The 19,879-nt window shown below is 38.6% G+C and overlaps 1 protein-coding gene across 1 annotated transcript in view; it reads left to right on the forward strand.

The window, feature by feature from the left end:
* The window catches only part of adamts10 (ADAM metallopeptidase with thrombospondin type 1 motif, 10), a 102,491-nt gene that overhangs the window by 3,811 nt on the left and 78,801 nt on the right, over positions 1–19,879 (forward strand). The window contains exons 2-3 of the mRNA XM_052093665.1: positions 2,219–2,537; positions 17,797–18,155. Of these exons, the coding sequence (XP_051949625.1) occupies positions 2,435–2,537; positions 17,797–18,155 (462 nt within the window). The 5' untranslated portion in view covers positions 2,219–2,434. The remainder of the gene's footprint in view (positions 1–2,218; positions 2,538–17,796; positions 18,156–19,879) is intronic.

The raw sequence follows: 19,879 nt of genomic DNA on the forward strand, positions 1-19,879 counted from the left end.
TAACTTTCCAAAAAAGTATTTCCCTAGAAATAAGACAAAGCACTAACACACAATAAATAGCTAACTTTTGCCATTGCCTTGTGGTACTGGTCAGGAATAGTCATCCCATATGGACAAATATGTGTGCAATCGCTCTATTTTTTCCCCTCTCCCTTTTTTTCCTCTCACTCTTACCCACTTTCCTTCTTCATCCCCCGAGGTTTTCTCTCCTGCAGCTGAGTTCGTCCCTTTTTTTCATCAGGATGCAACTTGCATCCTTATGTCACCAAATAATTTCCCATCTGCTCTTGATTACCTTTGCCTGTACTAGGTTTCTCATCAGTCATCGGGACTGGTATGGCGTCTCTTTCTAGAGAAGAGCATGGAGTGAGGGATGGAGAGTGAAAGAGAGAAAGCAAAATGGGGAGTGGGGGAAGCAGAGGAAGATGAGCTTATTTCATCACAAAAAGTGATGTTGAAGAAAACATGCCAATTAGTCTGCATCTTGTATATTGCTATGTTTAGGATAGAGTACTACCATATTGCTCATACTATTTTTGCAAAATGCTTTATGTATACTATGTACACCATGCACATTTTTAGCATCCATGCAACACCTGGATGACCTGGAACTGCATTTTCCAAAATATGCAGTATACAATGCATACACTGCACTAGGTTCTGTATCCAACAAGGGCAGAGGTCTGAACTTGATTTCCAGAGTGACAAATGAACCAGGGACAATATCATCCACAAATCTTACAGTAATATATTTTTCTTGACTCTTTATTTTGTCAGATACCAATGATTTACTTGCTAAATTTAACAAAAAACATAATGAGTTTATGTGAATACAATGTAGCACACTGCAGTTTCAAACATTTATTGTTGCATATTGAATCCTGTTTCACATGCTACTTTTTAATAAAATAATAAGCAGTTTACAGTATGTAGTTGTGGTAGCACAAACATTTTTTTAATTATTTTTGTACCACATTGGATTACGTGCATGATCTGAACGCAATTTGGAACTGACTTGCTCCAGCTTACATCTCCAAACTAAGAGTTCAAGGGAGATGACGTCACTGACATTACACAATGTTTTTTGAGTGTCAATTTAACCATTTAACGAAATTAACATTTTCAAATGATAACACATTGTATATTACACATAATACCTAATTATTTAATCTTAATCTATAACAAAATAAGTAGGCTAATATACAGTATATTCTAAGTTGTGGCTCTTACGCATGAACCAGCAGAACCCAGGGGTGTCACTTTGTTATAAAAAGTGATGGGGACCATTTTTATTTGGGGGATGGGGGTTGTGATGTCACGAAGTGGCAAAACTCATAAATATAAATTACGTTATGTGCAGATAATGAAAAAAAGTATTTTACTGTTTTGATATAGTCTGTCTTGACCAGTTTAAGCATTCCAATACATATTTCACATAAGTAATTTATTAATTTGATCCATACATCTAACACTGTTAGTGCTGGGATTTTGATAGTCAGTGGATAAATACATAGATCAGTACAACTTTAGTCAGGCTGACTCAATGGTCTCATGGTAAAGTTTTCTTCTCTAATAACAGGAATTCCAGGTTCTAATCCACCCTAAATATACTTTTTATTTGAATAAACAAAGATTGCATCAGTACTGAGTGGATGTACAGTATATCATGAGCTGTTTGCATTTTGCTTTATGATTTAACTGGAAAAGAGCGCGAGCAGCGGAACAACTGAGCGATTAGAGCACTGATCGTGCATCTGGATGCACAAGAGAACATCAGCTGCATAGATGACTCATGCCGTGGATGGCCACTTTTACTAACCTGACAAATCTAAAAAGTGGTGGGGACCAAATTAGCCAAGGCAAAAACTGGTAGGGACATGCCCCAATTGTCCCAACCATAGATGACACCTGTTGCAGAACCACACATGGCCCTCTTGCACCATTTCTCAAATTGGGCTGATTTTCTTTTATAGCAATCTTAAACCATTTGCCCTTCCGTCGATGGAGAGGGTGAAGAGAAATAGGGAAAGCATGTTTTTCCTCCTGTGTGATCAGAGGAATGATTGATTAACTCAGCTAGGGGTGAACACAAACAACGAACAACAACCTACAAGCCACTATGTTTGACCAGTCAAAGGGGAACCATTTAGTCAAGGAACTCTTAATTCTCTCTCCCTTTTTTCCTCTGCATCTATCTAACATGTTTTTTTCTCAATAGGGAGGCTCTTCAAATTAATAAGCCTGATCATACACATCTAAGAACTGTTACCCCTCCACCTCAAACTCTGAGAGGCAAAGACAGGATCTGTATTGAAGTGAAGCCAGTATGGCCCCTGAATACAGTGCATCACTCTGGTGAGTGTGGGCCGTCACAGGGCAGAAGACATGTTGGGACAGAGGGCTGGGCACCGCACTGAAGCTTGCTGTAGTAACCATGGAAACAGTGTGGAGGAGTTTGGCCTGCGTTGGCATCATCGCCATGGTTGCCAGTGAAGTAGCAGAGAGTTGGAGTCCTGAAGAGTTTGCTCAGTCTCAAGGTGAGATTCCTGTTTCTTCTGCCATTTAATGTGATACTGTATATAACATCTAAATAAAACAATTTGATGGTGGTAATTGGTAGTTATTAGTGGTGCCTGCTAAGGCTATTACTATTGTTCTTACTTAGGGGAAGGGATTGAAACAAATCACTTACCCTAAATTTTACACTTTGGTGCATATCCTTTTGTGCAATGGACATGTTGCCTCAAATCGTGCAGCTTGTTGAGGAGAGGCACGCTTTTACTTTTCTTAGCAATTAGACTTATATACATATTGAGGAGAGGCACGCTTTTACTTTTCTTAGCAATTAGACTTATATACTTATATAATTAACCCATAGACATAAAGGTTGGAACCTAGCCATAGACTTCATAGATATTCAAAGTCATAAATACAAGAGGGGTGGGCTCTTTTGACTTGGGCTAGTAAACAATGGCCCTTCAACAACCACCAAGCAACACCTTAGCAACCACATATCAATATGTTAAAACCACTCAGAACACCTTAGCCACTGCATAGCAAATGACTTAGCAACCACCCAAAAACTCCTAGCAACGTGGCAGCGAATTTAACACCGGCAAGTATCACTGAAGTAATTTAGGCCTAGTTGGTACATATTTGGTTTCCTAGAAATGTGCCATCCAAATGCAATACTTTATTCAACATCATTAGCAAATTCACATTGTTACCCTTGAAGTTAACTAAAAGCTTTTTTAATTTTAAGATGCACATTGGACTCAGCTATGACAAATCATCAAAGCTATAACATGTCATTGTTTATTAGTCTGGACTCCTGAGTGTTATAACAGGCTTGACTCTCTCTAGCTATCTAGACAACCAAGAACAGATGCATTGGTCTGTGACTGGTTCTTGCGAGGGCTATCTGAGGTCAGACGTAATGATCCAATCAGAGGTTTTTTCCATAAAGATATTTTTGAGCTATACTCATGCTCGAAAGCTCCTCAGAAGCTATAGTGAGACTTCATCCAAGCTTGCTTACTAAGAGAAAATAACCATATATCTCTCAGTTCTCAGAACAAGGCACCAGTTGTATGTTTCTTAGTCAACGCTTTGCTTTTACTGTGTCTGTTTTCCTCGAATTGACCATTGTCTCCTTTCATATGATTAGTGACCCAATTTACCTCTCTCAAGACTCACCTGGGGCACCTTTTAAACAGACATCAAAACATATTTCCCTACAATGTAATCCCATTAAGTCAAACTATGTATGATTTAAAGAGATACAATCCTCATTTGCATTACATAATAAGAACATGGTTGAGCATGTGGATTTGAATTCATCATCTGGTCCAGTTCAGGACAAGCGTGTGATTGCATCTAGCTGTGTTTCTTTGTGTTTATTCATAAGGCGGACAGAACAAATATGCAGACATGTCGTAGTTGCTGTTTAGCTACTTTTATTTTTTCTGGCCCAAGGTGAAGTGTATAATCTCTTCATCACTAGCATGACAAAACGGAATTGCATGAATAATAACTGACCAATTTCCAGAACACGCCCCTGTTTTCCATTAGTCGGACGAACATATAACCTTGCCTCAAACTCAGGCCATTGTTTAAGCAAGTGTCGGGTTCATCGGGATGCTCAAACAAACATAGCAATGCTTCGATAGCACCACAATGTTTCCACATTTCAGGAGAATCAACCTACAAATGGTTTACTTATAGTTGACGATAGTTGTGATAGATTAAATAATTTTAACTTTGAAAAAATTACACACTTCACCCTTAAAGGGAAATTTCGCACAAAAATGTTAATTCTCTCTTCATTTACTCACCCTCATGCCATCCCTCTTGTGTTGAACACAAACAAAGATTTTTTAGAAGAATTTCTCAGATTTGTAGGTCCATACAATGCAAGTGAATTGTGACCAGAACTTTTGAAGTTCCAAAAATCACATAAAAGTAATCCATAAGATTCCAGTCTTCAGAAGCAATATGATAGGTATAGTAATTTGTTTTACAAGAAATTTTTACTTTCACTTTCAAAATTTCAAAGAATGTGAAAGTAAAAGTGGAGACTTAAATATTTATCTATTTCTTACCGATACCTATCATATAACTTTGTGGCAGGGCGGAGGGCGGGGCCGAGTCGTGATCCTACACACCCGGTCCCGTCCTCCGCCCTGCCACAAACTTCTAAAGACATAGATTTAACAACTGGAGTCTTATGATTACTTTTATGCTGTCTTTATGTGATCTTTGGAGCTTTAAAGTTCTTGTCACAATTTACTTGCATTGTAAGGACCAACAAAGTTGAAATATTCTTCTAAAAAAACGTTGTTTGTGTTATGCAGGAGAAAGAAAGTCATACACATCTGGGATGGCATAAGGGTGAGTAAATGATGAGAGAATGTTTATTTTTGGGTGAACTACTCCTTTAAATAATCTAATAATGTGCTATACCATTACATCACTGTAGTCATGTATGTTTTTTACAGTAGAGAACTGACAGTATGTGTGACAGTAAGTTTGCCACAGGCAGGGACCAGTCACCACAAGCATATATTTTCATCTCATAGTCAAAATAACCACATGGCAGACAGCGCTACACAAGCAGGATATGGATGCGTTTTGCTTCACCACTATGCAGTCGCTGAAAGGGCCTCCGTTCTAGAAGGACTGACTTCTCAGCCTGACATGAGGAAGTGTTTTCTCCTCTGGAAGTCTGGGCTCACTCGCTTTGATGCAGCTGTTGCACATCTGGGAAAGGTGGAGAGTCTCTCTCCCTCTCTCTCTGCTTTATGGTTTCCACAGGAACACTACAGTAAAAAAGGGGGAAAGGGGTTCAGTTTAGTTTCCCACCTTAGCCCAGCCCCCTTGGTCCTAATTAAGGTTGCTCTCCTTAACCTTATAAAATAAACTTTAAAACCTTGGGCATTTGAATCTAAAGTGAAGTCATTATTATTTTAATGGGGCTCTGTCTGTGGAGAGGGGGTTTATGAGAACGTAATGCAGGCATCCTCCACCTCTCTGGTTCATCGTAGAGATTAAAAAGAGATCAAATGCTCTGTAAGATCAGTAGTTCCTGTAGGTGTGTGAGTAGGGAGCACCCTTCCATCAATTGTGGGCCTTATGTTTACTTTTAGATAGCACCCGTTGATGGTGGTCAAAGGGCTGGGTTACTGCGATCTTAGGGGGTGTTGTACAGTTCCACTTTCATGCTTTGACATAACAACCAACTGTGCCCCTGGCTCCTGTTAAACGGGCTGTCTGAGATAGAGATTTAGAGGGAGGCTAGCATGGAATACATTTAGGCCTGCATTGGCTAATTTAGCTGACTTATTTGTCCACATTGACTTAAAGTAAATTTGTACTTTAGGGAAAGTCCCTCAACTTAGGGCTAAATGCCTTGCTTAAAGGGATAGTTCACACAAAAATGAAAATTCTGTCAGAATTTCTTTCTTCAGAGGAACGCAAAGGGAGATGTTAGGCAAAATAACAGCTTCAGTCACCATTCTCTATCATTGCGTTGAAATTACGTTATTATGTGAGAAGAAATCGGTGAACAGCTGAATTCTACCTTTGGTTTGCGTCAAACTTCTGTTGGTGTTTATTTTGCGAAAATTACCATCTGACTGCTCATTATCCAGCTTATTAAAAGACAACTTGCCAAATAAGTAAGTAAATGGACATACAATATTGATTTACATTGGAATTTTGTTATGTGAGAAGAAAGAAATTGCTGAACAGCTGATTTTCACCACAGTTTTGCATTGGAATTCTGGTGGTGTTTACAGTATTTTGTGAAAATTACTGTCTGACTGCTCATTATCCAGTTTATTAAAGAATATATGCCAAACAAATAAGTAAATGGAAATGAAACAATGATATGAGTTGAGATACGAGAAGTACTTGTATAACAGAATTGAGTATTCCAGAGACCCTTGTAATAATTTGCGATAACAATGGCTGACTGTACATTATCCCTAACTTAGCTGCCTTTCTGACAACGAGCCGAATGGTTCTGAACAGGGTGAGAAATGGTTCCAGTAGTATTTCTACTAAAGCAAAATTCGGCACCGCATGATTACAAAACATTCTCGGCCCGCATTTCTCAGCACAGTTAGCTAACCGTGCTTAACCGTGATGGTAGAATGGCTTTAGTACACAGTAACTCGCAATTGTCATTTGCCATTGCCAATGTAATTCTTTTGTTTCTAGGTAACTCGCAAAGTACGCTATGTTGAGGTTAATAAAATGTAATAAAAAATTGTGTACTGTATGTTTGGTGTATCTTCATGATTTTATGATGATGGTTAGCTCATTGAAAAGTAGATAACATATAATTATATTACTCATATAATATTTAGTCAATTTATGTCCTTTTTAGCTAGTCTAGAGAACTTCTCAGCAAATGATGGTAAACCTCCCGCATTTTTCTCTTTTCTTTTCTTTTTTTGACATGTCTTTCATTTGCTTTAGCAGAGCAAAAATCAGGGGGGAAAGCAGTCTTAAAAACTGGAATATGTGATTATTCTCCATAGCGCTCTCGCTCCAGTGTTTACCTCTCACGTCATCGCCAACTGAGGTATTTGTTACGTACATTCAAGCAGCACAGTGGAAAAACAAATCATAACCTGCCAAATGGATCAGCACGAAACGAGAACCATTCAGAACGAGAACCGTTCGGCCCAATGGTGGAAAATCGGCTATTGTTGGGGATTGTTTTAAGTAAACGCATAGGCCTACTTCACTATATTATATGGAAGGGAGAGGTTTTTAAAATTGTGTTTGACAGAAAATGTATTAATTAAATAGAGAAGTTACAGACATTACTTATTTGAAAATGTTATTCTGGTACTATGGTGTAAATTATAAAGGTAACATGTAACTTTACTTGTTACTTCCAAAAAATAAAACATTTTACTAAAAGTTTCTATTTAATAACATTTGTAAATGCATTAGGTATCAGAAACTAACAATGATATATATAACAATACTTTTTAATAGCATTTATTAAGATTACATTTTTTATTGATTCATAGAAATGACAAAGAAAACAAAACATTTATACAATGAATCAACATTTAACTTCCACTACTAACCCTCCCCTCCCCAATCAACAACCCCAATGTGACCCCCAACGAACATCCCTGTGGTCTCACATTAGTAAACACACACACACACACACACACACACACACACACACACACACACACACACACACACACACACACACACACACACACACACACACACACACACACACACACACACACAGTTGTGTTTCCATGTTTCCATGTTGTCCCATGGGGACTTTCCATAGACATAATGGTTTTTATACTGTACAAACTTTATATTCTATCCCCTAAACCTAACCCTACCCCTAAACCTAACCCTCACAGAAAACTTTCTGCATTTTTACATTTTCAAAAAATATAATTTAGTGTGATTTATAAGATGTTTTCCTCATGGGGACCAAAAAAATGTCCCCACAAGGTCAAAAATGTCGGGTTTTACTATCCTTATGGGGACATTTGGTCCCCACAAAGTGATAAATACACGCTCACACACACACACACACACACACACACACACACACACACACACACACACACACACACACACACACACACACGTTGTGTTTCCATGTTTTATGGGGACTTTCCATAGACATAATGGTTTTTATACTGTACAAACTTTATATTCTATCCCCTAAACCTAACCCTACCCCTAAACCTAACCCTCACAGAAAACTTTCTGCATTTTTAAATTTTCAATAAAACCTTGTTTAGTATGATTTATAAGCTGTTTTCCTCATGGGGACCGACAAAATGTCCCCACAAGGTCAAAAATGTCGGGTTTTACTATCCTTATGGGGACATTTGGTCCCCACAAAGTGATAAATACACGCTCACACACACACGCACACACACATACACACACACACACACCCACACACACACACACGCAAATAATAATAATACATAAATAAAAAATATAATAATAATTAATATAACAATAATCATACACATCTAAAACTATGCCTCTCTCTTCACCGTCCCTCCCCGAGAGACCCGTTAAATGTAAATTAACTGCCCCTTTCCCCATCAAGTGAATCCCAGATCCCCAGCCTTCTACATGACACCTCCTCAAAAGCTGCCACCCTCCCCAACTCCGCGCACCTCTCCCAAAATGAGGGTGCTCCAGCCAACTTCCATCCCCTTAAAACAATCTTCATGCTATTGTCATATTATTGGTCAGGTTTATGTATTTATCTCCTATACCGATGACTGCCCCATCACCAAAAACCCAAAGTCTGGGGCAACACGACACAAGCAAAACTCTGAAACTTCAACCAAATTCCCATGTGTATACAATCTAGAGGGGGTCCAATAGAATCTATGTAAAAAAAAAATATTGCATCTCTAGAAACAGACTAGATGTTTTTAGAATCCTAGCCCACACTCTCTCCTCCAATACCAAGTTTAAATCTTTCTCCTATAATCTCTTGATTGAAGTTTTGTCACCCATACTCTGAATTAGCAGGGAAATAGCACTGATGCCTCATGACCTTTTCCAAAAGCTGTAATCACCACTCCCAGAGTATCTGCCACTTTAGGGGGAGTATACTACTCCCAAAAATAGTACAAAGCAGATGGCACAGCTGTAAATGCCTAAAAAACTGAAATCTGGGAATCCCAAAATGTTGAACCAAATTTTCAAAGGATCACAACACTCCAATATCATATAGGTCACTGAGCGTATTAACCTCCCTCACAATCCACTCTGACCAACAGAAAATTGACTTATTAATACATAATTTGGGGATCAGCCATATGCTCGAAGCAACATTTATAACAAAATTCAGAATTAAACACTCTGGACACTATTGTCCATACCGAGTGCAAATACGAGATAACAGGGTGTAACTTCACTTCTCTGGTTAGTTTGATAGAAATGTTATACAGAACCAGGGTGGGGCTCTCTCAGGTGAAACCGACCAATGAGCCAAATGTCTGAGACGGAATGCATAATAATTAAACAAATGTGTAAACAAAAATGTAATTTTTTTGAATTGTAATCTTGGATGCTTACCATTCCAAATGAAGGACTTCATTATGCTATCAAATTGTTTGAAATAAGAGAGGGGGATATCTACAAGGAGAGATTGTAGCGGGTAGTTACATTTTGGAATACAATACATTTTAATAACATTAACCTTCCCAATCATAGATAAATGTAATGAAGCCCACCAGCCCACATTGCTCGAAAACCTTTTTTAACCTCCGAGAACATCAGTGTAAGGTGTAAGAGTTTCTTGCATTCCTTGAATCGATCATGTTTCTTTCATGTGAAATTATCAAAGTCTAAGAACAAGAAAATGCTATGGTTCGGGCTTTTGGCCTGCTGCTCAGGGGCTTCAGCTTGAGCACGTAAGTGTCTTTTAATATTTGGGTCTTTAGAGACCTGGCACTTTTATCTATCACAAAATGGATCTACAAAATGCCCAGATAGTGTCAAAGTGTTTTCAAAACCATTAGAAAATAATAAAATAAAATATATTTTGATGTTTTAATTTTCATATATCAAAGAGATAATCAGGGTTCCCACTCTTTTCAAGGCAATTTTCCAGGACATTTCCAGGATATTTTATTTGCCCAACAGGTGTAATGTTTAAGCTAAAACACACACAAGGACATTATGTAAATTATGGTATATTTTTATGGTATACATTCATTTTAAAGTATGCAGCACATGCAGATTATACATTTATTTAATTAAATCACAGTCTTTTCCAGTTTAAAAATCACACTAGGACATCACAATTTTTATTTGATTATTTGTACATTCTTTTGTTTTATACATGAACTGTACTGTAGCTAATGCCATTTTTATTAGTGGATTCAATGATTCCACATTGTGAAAATCATAGGGCCCCACATCTAACTGAGGTATAAGCAGACTCAGATTGTACATTTATTATTGAAAATTGTGTAAAGGTGTAAAGGCATCACCATGCTATTACCTTGTGTTGTGAACTCATTTTCAAAAAAATCAGCAGTCTGAGAGACAACCATTGTTTTACAACTCAAATGTTTTTGTAGTTAACACAACAGCAATGTTAGAACGAAAATATTATATTTTTTACTATATCAATACTTAAAACTATTTAGTCGGAGCAAAGCAGAGATGACAGCAGATGAACAGAGAATGTACGGTACAGGACTTCTTTCGTGATGGTCAACTATTGACAATACCCCTTTTCACCCAGGTACATTTCATGAAAATTTTTGGGTTGCCTTTACTGGTAAATGTATCACATGTACTGTTCACACATACCATGATACAATGATAAACTTCTCATTCAGGCAAATTGCCAGAGCAAAATTTACCAGTATTTTCAAAAGGGTCGTGTTCACACATGACTTCTAACCTGAAAATTGCAGTAAATGTTCTTACAAATGTGTGAAAGGGGCTATTGTTTCACAATGTGCATCTTGCAGCCATGATAAAACTGTAGCATCTGAACCAATCAGACACACAATTATTCATTTTTTAATGAATAAGCCAACAGATGTCTCAAGACTGTAACAAGCAAAGGTCCAAGTAGGCCCAAGTAGTGCTCCCCCACATCAAGCCTTTACGCTGTCTTTACAAGGTCCAACAACTAGTGGACATCAGTGACATTCCAAGCAGGGGAGGCTAGCTGCATGCCAGAGCAATCTTTTCCCCGTAAGAAATGGGCTCAAAGCACAGAACAACAGTTCCCCGTCCGTCACTCACTTCAACGTTGTGTTTAATAAACTGGATGATGAATTCGCCGCTGTATCGGAGAGCATTCCGGCGTCTGACGCAGAAGACTTGACTGGACTGCCGCCTTCGGGTCGGCACGCCCAGTCTGAGGCTGACGCCCAGAAGGCTGATATGCTTGCCCGGGCCACCGTCAGCGCGGAGCCCTGACTGGCCGGTTCTGACGAGTTCAGAGGATGCCTACACGGGACCACCTCCTCAGTCACTAACCCGCCCCCTGCCGTGTGTGCGGAGCAAGGTAAGTGCTTCGAGTCTTCTCTCAGCACCAGTGCCTCGGGATGCACTTGCCTCCCGATGCCACACTACCTACCCCGTCCCACTGCAAAGCCTCACCAGGTATGTCGAAAGCGATCGTCCCCTTAGTGCCCCCTCGCTTGAAGCTTGGATGCGTGGCTCTCACTTCCCAACCCGTCGTGCTGGTTGGCCAGGACCATCCGACACGTCTACGCAATTTAGTTCGCCAGGCCCCCGCCCCCTTTCAATGGTGTCCGCTTTAACTCGGTGCATGGCGAAGACGCCCACACACTACGTGCTGAGATGGCGACCCTTTTACTCAAAGACGCGATGGAGCCTGTCCCTCCAGCCAAGATGAAGAAGGGTTTCTACAGACCTTACTTCATCATATATGAGTTGATTCTGGTCTGCTTGTATATCAACGTCAATTTAACGATTCGATCTCAGCTACAGGCTAAGAAAGAGTTATTTTTGTGTGCTCATGAAAAATATCCTTTCTGAGAATTGATAGACAATAGACAAAAAAAGAGTGCTCGCTGGACGAACAGATAAATTGATTGTAATATTAATTCAGCTACCTCAAGCTGATTCTATTTACCGATCCAAATGTTCATAATTAATTATAACGAGTTATGGTTAATTATTCATGTTTCCCTTTAAATATATTTTGATTGTGGTATATTTTGATAAATAATCTCATCCCTGTTTCTAAAAGATTTCACTTCAAAATTATACCTAAATGTGTAATATTATTGTCAATAAGCCATGAGAAGAATATTACTCCAATAAGAGAATGAATCATAATTATCTTGTTAAAGCTAATTCCCTACAGTAGAAATTGTGAGCTGATACAACTAGACATTGTATTACGATTTTAATGGTGGAGAATTTTATTCAGACAAATTATCTAGTTATTTGTAATTTATCTAAATTATAACGGTTGTCAAACGGGACTGATTCCATTATAAATTTCCTTACATAGTAATGTAGAAAGAGGACCATTTACTTTTAATAGTTTTAATTATTTCCTAGCTCACACATACTGTTTCCCTTTCAAATAATGGTAATGTACACGACACATTAACCCGTGCAGTGAACATTTATCATACCAAATTCGCTACATATATTGGTGTGAGAATTTGTGCACTTTAACTGAATACTGTTTATTTATGCATTGTGGAACGCGCTGACGTTCATATGCATCAAGGAAATTAGTGTTGACCCAGATCACAAATCACTGGTGTTGCTTGCTATGGCGAAGAAAGTTCACTGGAAGTCCCAAAGAGACCCTTCCGGGGTAATTTACTGTGCATGTGCACCTACCGATGGCATATTTTAAACACAGTACAGCTAAGCTAATAGCATAACACAACACCGCTAAACTAACAAGATAGCGAACTTTCATTAAAACCCCTAAATGTGCTACAAAACTATACAAATTTGTGTATTTGACACCTATCCCCCGATCGTTAGCATGATTTTGTACATGTAACCATGTTAGCCACACAGTCAAACAGTTTTATTATAACTATTTTCCAGGACAAATTATTATTTTCCAGGACATTTGGGTATTTTTCTCATTTTCCATGACTGGAAAACTGCATTAAATATCCAGGTTTTCCAGGATGCGTGGGTACCCTGATTATGCAACAAATCAGGACAAATCTAGAACAGAATTTATTACTGAAATTTCCTGAGATGCAACTGGCTGTCAAATACATATTGAGCTACACATAACACATAAGATAAACATAAGATACACAGGGTGTGCTGGGGGTGAAATGATGTCCCAATTTACTAAAGACCTGAAGAAAATATGCCCAGTGATGTCATAAAATGGCAGTGGATGGTGACCAACTCTTCAAGCTTTAAAAGGATACAATAGTATAATTCAGAAGTCTAATAAATTATTCAATGTGACTCATGCCATGATCTGAAAGCATTTGATAAGGTTTGGTGAGAAACAAACAAAAATCTAATTTACTATTTAGTAAAATCTTGACCGACTGTTGTTCTCCTGTGCACGTGCCTTCATGAGAGTGCATGAGAGCAGCAGCTTTGCCGACCCCCTCTTACGACATGGGTCGTTCAACTGAAAACTCGCTTTATGGGAATAATCTGACCAGCATAGAGATACTAACAACAGAAAACACAACACAGCAGCACTAGAGAACCCAACTTACAAAACATGTCTGAAGTCTTTGAAGTCGAAGAAGACATGCATTTCTATAGCCAGCCTTGTTTGTATGAACCGGAGTACTCATGAATAAGGAATTAATATGAATAAATAATATATTAATTAAAAATGTTAGGTTACCTATCCGTTTAACCAAATAAATAAGTGGTTTAAAAGTATTGTTCATTGCTAGTTCATGTTAACTAATATTGTTAACTAATCTGGTCCAGATGTTAAAACCACAAGGCATTGCACCACCTCGATTACTATTACATTTCATTATAATTGGTAAACTTGCACATGAGATGACCAGACAGCATTTGCTGATGGACTTTAGGGTGTATAAGGCCAGCAGTGAGCTTATTCTTAATCTTAAGAATGAACCTCCATCTCTTGGGCTCCTCAGCTGGTTGGCTTGAGACAGCATAGGTTTTGAAAATCCAACGAAAACACATTTGGAGCTCAGAGGCAGCTGCACATTCAGTAATTGGACAGTCTTATCAAAGTGGCCTAGTCTTGGGCCATGTTCTCTCCTCATGAAAGTCTTAATTAAATTGACTGTATTTTATAATGTTGCTTGTGTTATTATCCTCTTGCCATTGTACACAATGTCACCTTTAATATAAGTCACATGCTACTCTAATGTATTTCTACTGCTTTGTAAAGCAGAATTCCTACAGTGAATTGTTTATTATGGTCCTGCAACTCAAGAGAGATTACGGAAAGTAGTAAGACAAGCTGAAAGAAGTCACACAAGTCTCGTCTTCATTGCTCTGGACCCAAACAAAAGAGACATTTCTGTCACCCTGTTCACTGTTTGCTTGAATTGGCCATGTAGTGTAAACAACACAATGGATCCTTGATCCTACTTTCACATTAAAGATACTGAGTCTGGCATAGGACAGTTTCTGAATGTATGAAATAGTCCTTGGCGATCTCAGCCCCTTGGGTCCTGTCTTTCCAACACTGAATTTGTACAATTAATCTCTAGGCCCACTGACGGGGACAGGAAGTTTATAATTTCAGGATTTCCATAGCAACAGGTAGCCCTTGGCCTTTGGGCTGCTAGCTAGCTTTTCTTCTCTGTGGTCTTCTCAGTGGTTTCACTGTGAACTCTTTTGTTCCCCAATTGACACGGTCAGAGTACATAACTGCAACTGAATAAAAGCCTTGTTATTAGCCAGCTCTTTGCAAGGGACCCAGCTCTCCGCCCCACATATCTGCCTCAAATTGTTTATGTTTACTATTGAAGTTCTCAGTTGTTTTGTGTATTTGTCCTTCAAGGTAAAATCATTAATTATGTTCTCCGCCACTAGGGGCACCAAATGGAATTTACAAAAATAAGAGTTTTAACAAACAATTCAAGATATGCTTTACCTTTAAATACTTATTGTGAAAGATCGGAGGTACATAATTATGAAAAAGACTACAAATAAGTTGTTCCCTATCTGTCACTCACTCGACATTGTGTCGATACAGGGGTCGCTCTTTTGAGACCCAAACACCTCTGATCTTTGAGAAAAGGCCAATGATTCCCATTGTTCCCCATTGCTCCATTCACCTCACAAGAAGCATTTGCTGTTGGATATATGGTGCATTTCAGCAGCTTCCTCCCCCTCGTGGATGACTAGTGCAGAGTACACCCCTAGGCGCTTCAACAGCTGAAAGATTATATATTCTTAAAAAAAAAAGAGTATATTTCCTTCTAAAAGAGTTGCTATCTGTCAACTCTGACGTACATGAATGCTGTCTCATGTTTCTGGGCCGTAGTCACATTGAGGCAGCGTTCGTGGATGGTTCATGTTCTCACTGCTTTCCTTCTTCCGGGGGAAAGTCACTCCAGCCGCTCCCCACCTCGGTCCTTCTACCTATGGGTACGAGGCCGGGTTTGTTAGCGATGGGTGTGATTTGGGGAACCCAATGGGATATTTCCTATTTAAGGAAATGTGACACATTGTTCAAGGTTCTTTGCAGTCAAACGATCCCACACATTTATGTGTTTAATTTTAATAATGGGAATCTGCATTCAGATCTCCCATGGTTTGTAATTTTTGTAATTGACGTTTTTAATCCTAGCTGGCAAATAATTTGTTATTATTTGATTTATTCTATATTTCTCTAAATCATTTATCTAATTACTGTAGCTTTAATATAGGAGGAAGGCATTTAAAGAATTTCAGTTAGAATATTGGAGCTTTAAATAGTGTAAACCACTCAGGAGAACCAGGTAGGACAGCCACCTAGGAGAGCAATATAGTGTGTAATATCTGTGTGTAATATCTGATATAATGTAGGCTGAAATAGCTGTGATGCCCACACACCGTCAGTCTCTGCATGCCTGGGAGCGCCCGCTCTCAAAACTGTTCTTGCTGATATTTGAGGACCCATTTTAAAGACCAGCTGTGGGTTAAACACTTCCAAATGACAAGCGCTATGTTTAAAGAATTGTGTGCCAAGGTCGGACTTTTAGGTGGACTAGTCACATGAAGTTATCACACGCTCATAACACATGCACAATTAACCACGAATAAACCGTTTCCATCAACATAATGTGCATTTTAACTACTGCGAAACTCTAGAAAATCCATCTCCTCCTAGCGCATTAAATTTTAAGCGAATTTAGAAAGTTTATTCGAATATCAAGCATTTCCATTCAGGATTTCTTATGGGCAATTTCAAATTGCATATAAAAATAGTTGGATGGAAACCCACCTACATGTCTGCCAAACATGTTGAGTGGTCCATCATCTGCAGCCTAAACTGAACTAAAAAACTTGGATTTTAAGGCCAAAGTACACTTTGTGCATCCACGTTGCGAGTCCCTCTGCGCACAGTATGTGTGATGCAAAGGGCCCACAGCCACCTAGATTTACGCACCTAGGTCCACATCTGTACGCATCGCCTGTGCATGCACTGGCCACTGACTGTGCAAAAAAAGACTGTCACAAAGCAGTTGTAGTGTGCATGCATCGAACGCGTTCCTATTCATTCGTGGTATAATATTATACTCACAAAGTCACGGCCATCCAGATGGGAAATGTATACAAAAATGAAGCGAAATGACCAACAGATGTGTTAGTGTTGAAAGTTATTTAAAATAACTATACATTTGATCCAAACTCCATATAAAGCCTATAAAAGCTAAATTTTTCAGCTTTTGGATGAACCCATAGATTCGCAATGTGAAAATGCACAGTGAATGCATTTACTTATGTTAATGAATAGAATTGTATTGTACAGTGATAACAAAATAAAATATTTTTATAAAAATTAAGCGAAATGACCAACAGATGTGATAATGTTGAAAGTTATTAAAAATAACAATTAGTGTTTCTCCAATAACTACATGTTTTTTTAATTTATGAGGGAATAACATCCCAATATCATCGTATGTGGACATCATTTTTATTAGCGTGCTGATGTGTGAAAAATGAATGATTTTTTTTTATAAAGTGGCATATATATATTAAGGTTATATATATAACTTCTAAAAAAGGTTAACACCACAACACCCATGCAAATGTTTGCATCTGAAAATAATAATGGGTGTATTTGCTGCAAGTTTTGGGTAAATTTGCCTTGGACTCTCGATTTTTGTATGGGCAAGTCTCTAGTGTATACTTTGGTAACTATGGCTCAGGTCCCTCCTTCAATGTTCTGTTGTGTTGTGGACTATTTCAGACGAATTGTAGCTTAATTTATTTAGTTTACTTTGATATATATAGAGAGACCATTGTGCATGAAAATTCCAGGAGATCAGCTATTACAGAAATTTTCAAACCAGCCCGTCTGGCAAAAATCAAGCCACACTCAAAATCACTGAGATAAAAAAATGTCCCCATTCTGATGGTTGATGTGAACATTAACTGAAGCTGCTGACCTGTATCTGCATGATTTTATGCATTGCACTGCCACACGATTGGCTGATTAGATAAATAAGGAGGTGTTCGGGTGTTCCTAATAAAGTGCTCAGTGAGTGTATATCAGTTATTTTAATACATTTACTTTTATTTCAGTCAACTCAACACAACTTCCCTTCACCAATCTCAGGAAAAATTTTTGTGTTTCCACAGCTGACTTTCTGTCCAACTTGGGCCAGTATGAGATCGCCATCCCAGTGCGTGTTGGGCCGCATGGGGAAACACTATCAGAAGAGGAGACCCCTTATAGGCATGGCCGAGAGCGGCGTAGCACAGAAACACAGCACGTTCCAGATCCACAGCTGTACTATCAGCTCTCCACTTCGAGTACTGATCTCCTCCTCAACCTCACACTGCAGGAAGGACTGCTCTCACGAAAGTTTCGTGTGGAATACTGGAAGAGTGGTCACCTGGCCTGGAGTCACCCATACTTAGCCAACTGCCACTATGTGGGTCACCTACAGCACCAGCCTCACTCTAGTTCTGTGGCTCTTAGCAACTGTAATGGCCTGGTGAGCTTCTTTGTACTTTTTTAAATAGTTCACCAAAAATGAAAATGTTGTCATCATTTACTCACTTCTTTGTCATTCCGAACTTTTTCATATTACTTCCTTTCTTCTGTGATACATAAAAGGAGATGTTAAGCAGAATGTATTGGTCACTCTTGTTTTTGCAGATACAAAGTATGGAGACTGGAGCTTTCAATCTTCAATTAGTACATAAAATCTCCATAAAAGCATTGTAAAGGTGGTCCAAACCACTCATGTGCATTATTCCAAGTCTGCAGTCATACGATTTGGGTGAAAATCTTGACATCTGCCTTAGCTCTCATTGGTGCATAAATTTGAGTTTATGAGAGAAGTAGCGATGTCTGATTTATGGACGAATCATTCTTTTTTGTCAGCTCTTTTTAATTAATATGTCGATCCAGTTCCCAAAAACATTATGAAAGATATGTTCACGAATTACTCTTCTTGAGTTTAACTCACTGATTCATTGATCTGGTTGCAGAGGTAAACAGCCAACTGGATGGCAAGATTATCGGTGAACAGTGACCACGTTTACATGCACTTAAGTTTATTTCAAGGTTTTTGCAATAAGTGGAGTTCTGAAATGTCATGTAAACAAGAACGCTGATTTCCTTACGCCATTTAAGGTATTAAAAGAAAGCAGTTTAACACTCTAGGTTTCTCTGAACGAAATGCTGATTATGTGGTCATGTAAACACTTAAGCAGTGTTCTTACAGGTTTTTGCGCATGTGTGTGAAAAGACCAGGTAACAAACATCATAGGATAGAGCCCAAAAATAAGTAAATGCAGCGAAATTCAACATTTCTGGGAGTACAGTGGAAAAAGCACATACACTTTAAACTACAGTACACCCATTTATACACACCAATGTAAAATACTGATGGTCCCTCACGTTTACGTATATCTGCTTGTACATTAAGGGGATTCCCGGAGACTTACATTAGAGGGAAACAAACACAGCAACAACTCTGGAATATCTGGAAAAATAGAGAAGGAATGGGGCATAAAAAAGTGAAGTCCTCCTTGGATACCATGTTTGTTATTTACACAATATTGTTGGTAAATACGTTGCTGTGGAGAAAACTGCTTACTGACGGAGCCGCATGTATACAAAAGTAAAGAGTATGCCGCTTATACAGTGCATGTAAACCGGAACGCTATTTTCTCGCAATACACAGCTTTCAAGCAATAAGCCGCTTTCTGGTGTCCATGTAAACGTTACAGGTAATTTCAATTGTTCCTCACAAAAAGCTATTATCTGTCTTCTGAAGACTTGAAATATAGCACAAAAGTCATATGGACCTCATTCACTTTCATTATATGAAAAAGAGTGACTATATTCTTAAAAAAAGGACAAGCACCATACAGGTTTCGTAGGACATGAGGTTAAGTAAATGACAACATCATTTTTATTTTTGGGTGAAAACTCTTAATAAAGGCACCTGTACCAAGCAGAAATGATATAGAGCTATAACCTTAAATTACTTTATTGCTTAGCGAGATATTTCCACCACATGGCAAGAAGATCCACAGATGATATCCATAAAGATAATACTGAGATCATGATGTATGATACTTTGTAATCTTCTTCTTTCCACACTTGAGTGAGCTGTTATGGCACCCATGCAGACCTGAAATGGGCAGCTGTTGCTGAATCCTGTCTCTCCCAGCTGGTGTGAAGCTCAGATCCAAAAACAGGTGTTTT

This window comes from Xyrauchen texanus, chromosome 27, assembly GCF_025860055.1.
Source record: "Xyrauchen texanus isolate HMW12.3.18 chromosome 27, RBS_HiC_50CHRs, whole genome shotgun sequence".
Classification (NCBI taxonomy): Eukaryota; Metazoa; Chordata; class Actinopteri; order Cypriniformes; family Catostomidae; genus Xyrauchen; species Xyrauchen texanus.